Consider the following 12,367-nt stretch of genomic DNA (forward strand, 5'->3'; position numbering starts at 1 on the left):
AGCAAAGATGGCAGTGAAGCAAAGATAATGCAATAAAGAAGATGGCTAACAAAATAAACAAAAGGAAACACAAACAGGGCAACACATGGCAAAAGCAAAGAACAAAACAAGATGAACCAAGGCCTAAGGCCAAGGGCAAGGATGTGGAGAAACTGCAATGAAGCAAGGCTAGGCAGAAAACAGGCATTCCTATAGAATGGGAAGAGAACTAGCTTGCTATAAGCACTAGTTTCTCCCAATGCACAATCAACACAGCAACCTAAGCATACACAAGGAATGGCAAGAAAATCAGCTTGCTATAAGCACTGATTTCTTCCATTGCACAATTAGTTCAAAGCTTCACAGATGTATCTAGCCTAGCATTCCTTCAAATGTAACAACACATTAAACACAACAGTGAACATGTAACAAACATCAACAGGAATGAAATCAAGCATTAACAGGACACAAGTAACAGGCATTAACAATTAACATAACATGAACATAAATAACAGGACATTGCACATTAACAGGAAACAAGCATAACATGAATGTGAAACTGAACTGATACAGGCTAACACATTAACAGAACTTGGGCATAAGCATAACAGGAATATGAACATAAGCATAACACATTAACAGGAAAATGAACTGATACAGGCTAACACATTAACAGGAATATGAACATAAGCATAACACATTAACAGAACTTGGAAGTTCTGGATGTAGGCTAATCCCAACATGCTTTCTAACACAACCCATAGTTCCAATTTATAGTCACAGAACCAAATTCCCTAAATTACCTAATTCCCCCAAAATTAGGGTTTGTTATTCCCCAAATTACAAAAATTGAAATTAGGTTTTACCTAATCACTGATAGCACTCAATAGCTTCGACCCAATCTTCCTCTGACTCCCCTCATGCTATCCACGCCTCCAATTGCTTCATCTATCAATCTAATTCACCAAATCCAATCCTAACAGTGAAGAGGATGGTGGAGTTGTTGAAATAGCTTAATAGGTGATAGGGGTGATGATATTAGTGATGGGTTGCGGTTGTTGTGGAGAGTTGGTGGTTTGGTGGCTGTTGCAGGAGTGGTGGTGATGATGGTGGTGCGGCAGGGAAGGAGGTGGTTCTGCAGAGAGGGGGGTGATGGTGGTAGATGGGTTCGATAGAATGGGAGAAGGGGGTTGTTTGGTTAGGTGGTAGGGCTCGGGTGATAGAGTGTTGAGCGAATCCATCTAGTCTTGATGTTCTGTGACTCTGAGCTGCGAGATGCGAAGCTGGTAGGTAGATCGGACGGTGATGTGAAGTGAAGCTTGTAGCGACCGTCAGATTTTTTGATACAACGAAATCAACGATGCCAGATGGAGTTAGGTACTGTAGTGTTAGGCGGAGATATCAAACTTTGATGCACAGCAAGGGAGCGACCGTTGGATTCAACTACCATCTAATCTGAAGGCTTGGAATTTCAGCACTGTGGTGCTCGGCAGAGACATCAGATTTTGATGCTCTATGAGGGAGCTACCGTCGGATGCTTCTGAGAAATGATCTGATGGCTGAGAACGGAGGCGCTTTTGTGTGTAGAAAATGAGGTTGTGCGCACCATTCTTCGCGGTTTCCTTGCGTAATTTCTCCCGGCTTTTCACTACTTTTCTGCTCTTTTCGCTCCGCGACTCATCCGAACTTTATTTATTACCTAAAAATACAAAATTAATTAATAAAAATATTTATTCTTGAAAACACTGAAAATACAGAATATGGGATAATATGTAGAATTAATGCACAAAAGATGAGTTAAAATGCCAACAAAAAGGGATAAATATATACAATATTTGGCACTCATCAGTAATCATCTGCAAATAGGAGGCGACTAATAGAGTGCTTCCTTGCAGATTTTTATGCCAGCTACGAGTCCCATCACTTCAGCTTGTATGAGAGTTTATGGAGAGAACTTCCATGCAGAAAATAAAGAGTTAGGGAGAGAGACGGTCATCTCGTCTAAGCCCCATTAAGGGTTTGAAAAATTTATCAGAAACACTATTTATAAGAACAACAGAGTTAGTGGTGGATATGCACTTGTAAATTTTACAATACCATTGATCGTTAAAACTTATTTGCTTATTAATAACCATTAGAAAATCCCAGTCCACTCTATCAAAGTCCTTAGCCATGTCAAATTTATGCCCATACTACCATTCTCTCTCTCTTTTTTTTTATCCTTTTTGGATCTCATATTATGGATAACTTCATGGGTAAAAGCAATATTATCAGCAATTTTTATGCCACGGATGAAAGCAATTTAATAGAGGAATATAATTTTGTTCAGAAAAGGTTTCATTCTTTGGCATATAAGTTTAAAGATGATGTTGTAGGTATTATTGCATAAGATTGTGGGTCTGAAGTGGATTGGTGAAGAGGGGTTATCAATTTTGGGTATAAGAGATATGAATGTGGCATTCATCTCATTTAGCATATGCGAAGAGGAAAATAAATTTTGGAGGATCTTACAAGACCCATCCCAACAGTGTCCCAATTAGATTGGAAGAACTTTGGGGAGAAACCATATGGACATGGAGCTTTGTCACCAACCATGCTGAAAAGAGTAGATTTGATTTATTGCATGTATAATACCTTGTAGTGGATGTAATTTTCATGTTGGGGTGGAATGTGGTTTATCACATTGATCTCATCAGTAGCCATACTAGCTGGTGAAATGGTTGGTGAAGCAGTAATAAACGTCTTTAGCGTTTGTAATCCATTTTTCATTCTCTTCCTTGATGGTCTCAATTATGTTTCTCCTGGTTCTGCTCTTGGTAGCTATATAAAAGAATTTTTGTGTTTCTATCCCCAAGTTTGATAGTTTGATCTCTATTTTTAGTTTTCCAAAAAAAATTCTTCAATATCATACCACCCACTGACCTTTTTCCTAGCATTATTTAGCATTTGACCTCTATCGTTCAAGAAATAGTTCTTGTAAATCCAAACCAGATGGTTCTCGCAGTCTTCAATATTAGTCTTGATGTTTCCATAAACTTCTTTGTTCCAGACTTTGATAAGGAGATTGATGTCCTTTAATTTCTGGTCTTGATGAAAGCAGAAGATACAAAGAGATTTCTACTCCAGCATTCAACAATGATCTTCCTACATTCTTCATGTTCCGGCCACGGCCTGAAAAGTTTAAATGGTGCGCTGCTAATTTTTTAATCGGGATTAGTGTTGAGCAGAATGTGATGGTGATCAGAACCAGTATCTAGCATATTAAATATGGTGGTATTAAAGAAAAGAAACAACCAAGATTCTGAATCTATCCTCTTATCAAGTCTTTGTTTAGTTAGAGTTGGTACAATTATCTTGTTTGACAAAGTGAAAGGACAGCTTGTGAAGCCAATGTCTATTAGATCCAATTCATTAATCTTCTTACTGAAAACATTTTCTTCAATAGTGTCAATATGATAAGCACTGAGATTTTCTAAGTCATGGAGAATAATGTTGAGATCTCCAATAACCATCCAAGGAAGCCTATTGGTTAGGGCAATGCTTCCAACCATATTCCAAGATTCAGTTTTCCTAGCCAAATCATAAGGACGACCTTACTAACCAATAAATATGCCAAACGTTATGAGCAGAGGAGACAATAGTATTGATGTGATTTAATGAAAATTCAATAACCTCCATTGATATGTTGCTTTTCCATATCAAAGCTAGCCCTCCAGCAGTGTCACTAGTCATCCCTGGTTCAACAAATCAATAACCATAGACATTCACTTCATTAATAATTTTCCTTTAAGTTTTCTTTTTTCTGTTTAGTTTCAGAAAAAACTAAACATTTCCCTCTAGATCTAGGTTATCAAACATTCTATCCCTCCAATCACTTTCCTCTTTATATTTTTACTAGATTCATTAAGAATGTACATCGCAGAAGATTTATCATCAATTGATTAATAGAAGAAGGTGAACTGTTACAGTTGAGACAAAATATATATACTCGATTATAAACTCACAGGCTCAGAATCTCTTATAATTCTCACGTGCTCCTGGCACAGACTCACAATCGGTAACAATTACATTCTTAATACACTCCACAGACACATACATACTCATGCTATTACACTCCTTCAAGCTCAAGGGGGTTTGGAGAGGCCAGTTGAGATTGCCTGCACATTCACACACACATAAACACTCTTTTATAACAGGACTAGGTGGTGAAGAAGCATGACTATATAGAGACAAGCACAATTTTTAATCATAGAAGGAGTTTAATCTGTTGCAGGAGTAGAAGAAAGACCAAAGCCTTATGCTGCAGAAGTGTAAACTTGTCGCACAGGTGTAACAACTTTAGCAACAACATCTTGTCACAAATATGAGTTTATAGGAGATGCCTGAGTTGAAATGTTGCAGTCGATGTAAAACGGATTGTGCAGGAGGAGGCAGAAAGCATAACTTCCAGAAACCAAAAGGTTACAGTCTATTAGAATCATTTCTCTTATCTCTGCACCTGTAATCATTTCTCAGCACCATGATGGGCATATCTCTGACTACCAACAAGAGGAGGGGATATAATGGAGTTTATGCGGAAACAAATATGAATTATGACAGTATAAAATAACATCTGTGGTGACATTTGTGAACAAATATTGATGTAGTCAAGCTGTAGTAAGCAGCAGAATCAATGGCATAACAGACCATCAATACTAATGTAGCTGACAGGTGGAGCCATAAAGAGAAGCAACCAGCAAGCAAAAAAATCACAACACAATCAGAATCATTAGCTCCGATGGATCTTGCAGCCGGTGAAAACTTTTCGCAGAGAGAAACATTGGCAAGCCTGTAATAAACAAGTTGGTATTCCAAATTTGCACCATGTTAAGGAGATGACCAAGCTAAAAATATCGACTAAGCTGTACAACAATTCTATGTAGTTACCCTCAACACCATCAAATAAATTCCACTTCAGAAGGATATCCAAATTGTTTCAGCAGTATGAAACACCTTTAACACAAACAGTTGTAACAATATGGAAAAACCAAAAGATTGAAGGTGTATACTATAAAAACCAGCACAACCGTAGAATTTCACAACTGCAATACTCAATACCTCTTGTTAACATCAAGAACTAAGAGTCACTTATCCAATCTTTCCACTTATTCTATTGATGTAGTCACAACATAATCTCAGCTGGAACTTACATTATTCATTCAAAATAAGAAACATGATAGTAAAAGATAAAGACACCAAGCTACATTCGGAATTTAATGCAGACTCAAAAAAGAGAAATCCAATCTCTGATCAAGTACACACGCCAACTCCAATTCGATGTCCAAACTCAGAAACATCATTAAAGACGCAAGATACTCAATACCACAGTGAGGACTGCCATGAAATAAGAATTGAGATTGGAATTATGAAGAAAGTACTATGTGCAACATCATTTTCACCCACAAACTCTCAACCTTCTACTGATACCAATTCAGTAGAACAACTTTAACTTTTCGTCTAAATTAAACCTTGGTGTAGCCAACTAGAACATGCTCAATCTCAATCGTCATTAGGGAACAAGAACAACAGATCTTGATTTAGAAATTAGATGTAAAAACAAGCTAATTATGATGAAAATCGTTAGTTGAAGATGAAATTGGATTTTTTTGAGGTAGTGAAAAACATATCGGATACATAAAATCAAATTTGAAGTAAGCAGAGGATGAGCTTCGAGATTACCAACTTTGATTCGATTTAAGCAGTTGAGATAGATGAATCAAGTTCCAACAAAACGAATTGAAAAACCTAAATCACCCAAGAGCTCAAGTGATTTAAAACAAATTTCAAATCTGAGAATTATGATTAATCAATACCTGTACAACAATTCCATGTAATTTATCCCAAGAAATATGCTCAAGTGACTAAGATGTACAACAATTCCATGTAATTACCCTCAACACCATTAAAGAAATTCCACTTCAGAAGGTTATCCAACTTGTTTCAGCAGCATGAAAAACCTTTACCACAAACTGTTGTAACAATTTGGAAAAACCAAAAAATTCGAAGGTGTACTATAACAACCAACACAACCATAGAACTTTATAGCTGCAATACTCAATACCTCTTGCCAACATCAAGAACTAAGAGTCACTTATCCAATCTTTCCACTTATTCTATTGATGTAGTCACAACATAATCTCAGCTGGAACTTATATTATTCATTCAAAATAACAAACATGATAGTAAAAGATAAAGACACCAAGCTACATTCGGAATTTAATGTAGACTCAACAAAGAGAACTCCATTCTCTGATCTAGTACACACACCAACTCCAATTCGATGTCCAAACTCAGAAACATCATCAAAGGTGCAAGATACTCAACATCGCAGTGAGGACTGCTTTGAAATAAGAATTGAGATTGGAAGTATGAAGAATGATCTGTTAAGCACTATGTGCAACATCATTTTCACCCACAAACTCTCAACCTTCTGTTGAATCCAATTCAGTGGAACAAATTTAAGTTTTCGTCTAAATTAGACCTTGGTGTAGCTGACTAGAACATCTTCAGACTCAATCTGCATCAGGGAACAAGAACATTAGATTTTGATTTAGAAATTAGATGTAAAAACGAGCTAATTATGACGAAAATCATGGTTGAAAATAAAATTGGATCTTGTCGAGGTAGTGAAAAACAAATCGGATACGTAAAATCAAATTTGAAGTAGCAAAATATAAGTTTCGAGATTACCAACTTTGATTCGATTTAAGCAGTTGAGATAGAAGAATCAAGTTCCAATAAAACGAATTGGAAACCTAAATCTCCTAAGAGCTCAAGTGATTTAAACCAAATTCCAAATCTGAGAATTATGCTTAATTCTGTTTGAAGACGTAGCAGTGAAGCATCAGGTCCAAATCAAACTTCACATCAAGAACCATTAGTAACCACAACTCCGATCGAACTCCGTGAATTTCCAACCAACAGAGGTTTGATGAAGAACAACATCAAAAGAAGTTTATTTAAAGTAAAGTTTAATCAACGAAAGAGAATCGATACTTCTGAGAATTGGAATTTTCAGGATTGACACCATACTAGATTCATTAAAAATCTACATTCCAGACGATTCATAATCAATTAACTAATAGAAGAAGATGAATCGTTACAGTTGAGAGACAAAGTATATATACTCGACTCTAAACTCCCAGACTCAGACTCTGTTCTAACTCTCATGTGCTCCTGACACACACTCGCAATCTCTGTCACCTACACTCTCAAAAGTATGGTTTTTAAAAACGTACGCTTCACGCTTCGCTCCAATTTTCTCAGAAACGCTCTGAAGCGTACACATGAAGCGTGTAGTCAATGACTTTTACCAAAGTAAGAAGCGCAAAATGGTCAAACTTCAAGAAATAATGTTCTAAAAAGTAAAAAATAATGGTTCAAACCCTACCACCTCATGTATGATATGTGAATACTCAACCACTGTTCTACATGGTTATTTAAGATAATATTTGGCTATATTTTATATTTATAAATGTTTTCATACCTACTTATAATATATCAAATTTTATATTTTACGATTCACCGCCAACCATGAATTGCCGCTTCACACTTTAACCTACGTATAACTTTTCAGAAAATAAAAAAACGAGTCACGCTCCGCTTCACGCTTTTAATACCTTCAAAACACTCACATTCACACACACAAACACTCGTGCAATAAAACATCAAAAATGCTTCGCGTACCGCACACAAAAACCCCCCAACACCGTTGTGACACATGATGGTGGACCCCACTCACTTTTAAAGGGATCCCTGCAAGTTCTTAGAGGACGAGTCCCACCCGCCCCACTCACATGACGGTTTTTGTGTAGTTTTTAGGGCGGTACATTAGATAATCACTGTTTTATTGTGTCGTATCCGTTTTGCAATGTAAGCATTTCGTTGGCATTCGAGATGAATTCAAAACAAGCTTATTATAGGGGCGACATGGTTTATTAAAGGGGCGGCAATTTAATAACTGGAAATGACAAATTAACCCTCATTATTGATAACCTAGTTGATTGATAATAATCAAGTTTAGTGTTGATGATTAATTTCACTTATATTAACTCAAAATCAAAACAAAATCAGATTTTTAAAGTTAAAAAATAAAAAAGTTTAGAGGAGAAGAAAAATAAAAACTTTTGTGATATTTGTGAAACCCTAGATTTTGATTCACTCAACCAAAATGAGTGATTCCACTGACCCGGTATACTTCTAAATTAGTTCCCATTAGCTTTTTCTCGCTCAAAATTATCTAAAATACGTAACAAAATCAAAACTTTTAAATTTTCAGAAGAACTTACTGTTGCAATTTTTCTCGTGACCAACCATAACTCTTCGTTACGGCTCGTAAGTTATCGAATACCAACCGTAACTGGTTAAATTTTGGGAAGATCCAACCGTAAAACGGTTGGTAATTAAATTTGGACAACAACCGTAACTATATTACGGTTGGTAACTAATGAATCGAGACCAACCGGAACTACCCTACGGTTGGTGTGTCAACTTAACTTTTGAACCGTAAATCATTATTTGATAAATTCTTAAGACACGGGATTATTTACGGTTGGTATGGTTGTTTGAGTAACAAACCATAACTCAAATACGGTTGATAAATTTGATGCAAATACAAACCGTAACTGAATATATTTCTCAAAACTAAGAACTTACGGTTGGTATTTGAGTTATTACCAACCGTAACTCACATGCAACCAGAAATTTCAATTTCAATTTTCATACAAAACCCTAATTTTTGATACAAAATTAACTTAAATCCAACACGATAAACTATACCCTAACTGGGTTTTTCCAAACATTTTTCAAATCGCCGATTAACCGAAGACGATGAAATTTTCAGTTTTAGTGGAGGTTACGCTTGATGGAGGAGAAGAGAAGATGAAGAAGAAGATGAGAAAAAGCCTGATTTGATTTTATCTGATTCATTAGGTTTCAAAAAAATGATTTGATTTTGGTTGATTCAAGATGAAAAGGGTAATCCAGTCAATTTAGATCCCCTTTAGGACATCCCCTAACCAACTAAAGAGACATTACTATCACAATACCGCCCCTCTAATAAACCATGCCGCCTCTATAATAAGCTTGATTCAAAAGTCTAGTGTCTTATTTTATTTTTCTAATGAGACATTATGCATTTACTAGGATGCTTTTAGATGTTGGGCGTAAATCTGATCTAAATAAATGTTGGGAAAAAGTGGGCGATGGGTGTTTTGGGCGAGGAGCAGCGAATAGCTCCTTACCTGTTACTCCTACTTTTGACCTTGGGATGAAATTTTGAAATGTCAGTTAAACCATCACCACACCAGTCAGCCCCAAAAGTTGAAGGGGGGCGCGGTGTTATAAGAAAAAGTAGTTGTATTCAAGAAAAAGTACGAAATCTCAGATCTCTCTAAAACTCATCGCCTTGAGAATTATATTTTTCTTGCTGTTTCTGCTGAATTCTTATACAAGGAGCAGGCTCGTGAGGCTGTAAAAATGGCAGGGAAAATATCTGCAGCATCAGCTAGGGCTCATACAAGAAAATCCAAACAGAACAGTGGTTTTAAACTTCCATTTGGTGAGCTTTTCTTTATTTCCTCCTTTCCAATTTGTTCATGAAGCTGTAATGTATCATATCTTCTAGCAACTACATATAGATTCATTTTTGGGTTGATTTTAACTTTCTAATTAGTGTAGTTCATTAGGTTGTTGTCATTGTATCTGAATTAACTGAGTAATTTATGGCAAACTAAATGACTTCAGGTTTAAGTATTGGACAATTTTGATGAAATGATACTGCTTGATTATAGCTTTCTGCCACTTATAGAGCCAATTAGCTTCAAGAAGTTATACTTTTTCCCTCTTTCTTGGGGTTACTAGACTACAGTATGTCTTTTTCGAATAAGTTACTGATTTTAAAGGGAATCGTTCACATTTCAGGAATGTTTACTACGATATCAGTAGTTATTTTAATGGGGTTTGTTGCATATGCGTATCAAGCAATTCAACCTCCACCGCCAAAGATTTGTGGCACTTCAGATGGCCCACCAGTTAGTGCACCTAGGGTCAAACTCAGTGATGGAAGGCATTTGGCCTACAAAGAACACGGGGTTCCTAAAGATGAAGCCAAATATAAGATTGTTTTCATTCATGGATTTGGTTCATACAGACTTACTACAATACGTCTATCTCAAGTACTTTTCTGATTTTTTTTTATTCTTTCAAGTTCTTCATTTAGTGTTGCTTTTAGATCTTTGTATAGTTGATACTGTAGTTGTGGGGGACCACAGGAACTTGCTGAAGAACTGGGGATATATATGGTGTCATTTGACAGACCTGGGTATGGAGAGAGTGATCCAAATCCAAAACGAACAGAGAAGGGTATTGCATTGGATGTAGAAGAGCTTGCTGATCAGTTAGGACTAGGATCTAAATTCTATGTACTTGGATTTTCTATGGGAGGTCAGGCGACCTGGGGCTGCCTAAAATACATCCCTCACCGGTATGTTTCTCCCAAATTCATATCGTAATCTAATCTGTGGTTATTTTGTGAGCTTTTATGCATAACAGTGCATTTGATGTGATGAGGACGTAATAATGCACCCAGTGCCCAGTGGCATAGTCACATAGCACACTGTAAGGTTGTTGAATTCTAGAAGCAAGTAGTTTTAATGTTTCTTAAATGTCAAGAAATGCACATTGTATCTTTTCAATGCATTAGCCAAGTAAGTCATGTAGATAAAGTTACATTAGATTTATGACTGTTATGCTCCTACTAATAGTTTCCGCTTAAGGGTGTCCATATAGTTTGAAATTGTCTCAAGTGAGAACCTTGGAGTACTTGCAGGTTAGCAGGGGCAGCACTAGTCGCCCCAGTTATCAATTACTGGTGGCCCGGATTCCCTGCCAATTTGTCGAAAGAAGCGTACGAAAAGCAACTTCTACAAGACCAATGGACTCTTCGAGTGTCTCACTACGCCCCATTCCTCACATACTGGTGGAACACTCAGAAATGGTTTCCTGCTTCAAGTGTTGCAGCCAAATCCAGTGCTATTCTTTCTACGCAAGACAGAGAGATCCTTTCCAAGATTCCTAGGGTAGACATGGTTCGTGTCTTCTCACTTGGTCAAAAAAATGCCAAGTTTAGAATGTGTCTTCTGCCTACTTTAGTAGGATACTGGAACTTCATGCTATGTATGAACTATTAGAGAGTGTAGGATTAGCATGAAGCCGCCCTTTTCATGACAGTCTTGCTAACTCGTATTTTAATTATTGCATCCTCAGGCACCAGTAACGCACCAAGGTGAATTCGAGTCACTTCATCGTGACCTGATTGTTGGTTTCGGAAGCTGGCAGTTTGATCCTATGGACCTTGAAGATCCATTTACTAGTGGTGAAGGTAGGGTTCACTTGTGGCATGGGGATGAAGATTTGTTTGTACCTATTAGTCTGCAGCGCTATATTGCAGAAAAGCTTTCATGGATTCAGTACCACGAATTAGCAGGTTCAGGACACTTGTTCCCCTATGCTGATGGAACCAATGATGCCATCATAAAGGCACTTGTACTGGGAGAAAAACAAGAGGGATAAGGCATAAGTCTTCTTGTTATGTGAATGGACAGATTACTGATATGGTATTACAATTGTAAGATACAGTAATTGATTACTTGCTGGCAAGTTAAAAATGACTATACACGACAGTATGTCTTGTTCATACAAGTACAATGTGTCCAAGGTTTTGTACGTGGCTAAAGGGGCATAATGAGTGGAAAATGACAAGGGGGAGTATTCTTTGTTGGAATTTCAGCTTCATAATCATCATTTATTGGCTTAAACATAATCATATAATTACCTATATGCTGAAGAGATATTAACCCTAGTATTCACATATTTTACAAGCTAGATAACACATATATGCAGCTGTTTACTCATGCTTAAAGCAAGAATGATTATCTAGTTAGTTCTGATTTAGCTATAGCATAAACATGACTGAATCAAGCACACAGTCAATATTTGGTTATTTCTGAATTGAGCAAGAGCAGTATAAAAGCGTGATACATAATTCAACAAGGTTAAGAAGAAAGAAAAACATAAATCAACAAGGTTCAATGACTTAGCTTCTACTTCTATTTCCTCTTACTTAATCAATGGTAAATCAGAAATTCTGGTTATATATGAAAGAGGCTAGAAGAGGGCTTAGTCATCACTTGATAGCTATGTGTCATCAAACATGTCCATCATTAGTTGGATGACACCTCACTAGGTGAGTCATGCTTAGTCAACATGACGCCTCAGCTAACATTAAGCTAATCTAATTCCTATATTTAACTCTAATCTTTCCTTAATATGGTATATACTTAATCCAGTT

At 36.7% G+C, this 12,367-nt stretch overlaps 1 protein-coding gene and 1 long non-coding RNA gene across 2 annotated transcripts; one reads left to right on the top strand and one right to left on the bottom strand.

Moving 5' to 3' along the window:
* Positions 1-6,032: 6,032 nt before the first annotated feature.
* On the bottom strand, positions 6,033-7,085 carry LOC113322737. The gene is made up of 2 exons (XR_003347274.1): positions 6,709-7,085; positions 6,033-6,535 (listed from the first exon to the last, which is right to left on the bottom strand). It is a non-coding gene; the product is annotated as an uncharacterized LOC113322737 (long non-coding RNA).
* Positions 7,086-9,302: 2,217 nt separating this feature from the next.
* Positions 9,303-11,835, top strand: LOC113322734. Its single transcript, XM_026570879.1, has 5 exons — positions 9,303-9,577; positions 9,940-10,193; positions 10,290-10,501; positions 10,847-11,105; positions 11,284-11,835. Exons 1-5 carry the CDS (start codon positions 9,496-9,498, stop codon positions 11,587-11,589), a joined length of 1,113 nt encoding a protein of 370 aa, XP_026426664.1. The 5' UTR covers positions 9,303-9,495; the 3' UTR covers positions 11,590-11,835.
* Positions 11,836-12,367: the final 532 nt, after the last annotated feature.

Source organism: Papaver somniferum, chromosome 11 (assembly GCF_003573695.1).
Source record: "Papaver somniferum cultivar HN1 chromosome 11, ASM357369v1, whole genome shotgun sequence".
Lineage (NCBI taxonomy): Eukaryota > Viridiplantae > Streptophyta > Magnoliopsida > Ranunculales > Papaveraceae > Papaver > Papaver somniferum.

Excerpts from the sequence above, each read along its gene's own strand:
- LOC113322734 (XM_026570879.1), top strand. The coding sequence starts at position 9,496 with ATGGCAGGGAAAATATCTGCAGCATCAGCTAGGGCTCATACAAGAAAA. Across the intron at positions 10,194-10,289 it reads CTACAATACGTCTATCTCAA|GAACTTGCTGAAGAACTGGG; the intron begins GTACTTTTCTGA and ends GGGGGACCACAG. Across the intron at positions 10,502-10,846 it reads CTAAAATACATCCCTCACCG|GTTAGCAGGGGCAGCACTAG; the intron begins GTATGTTTCTCC and ends GAGTACTTGCAG.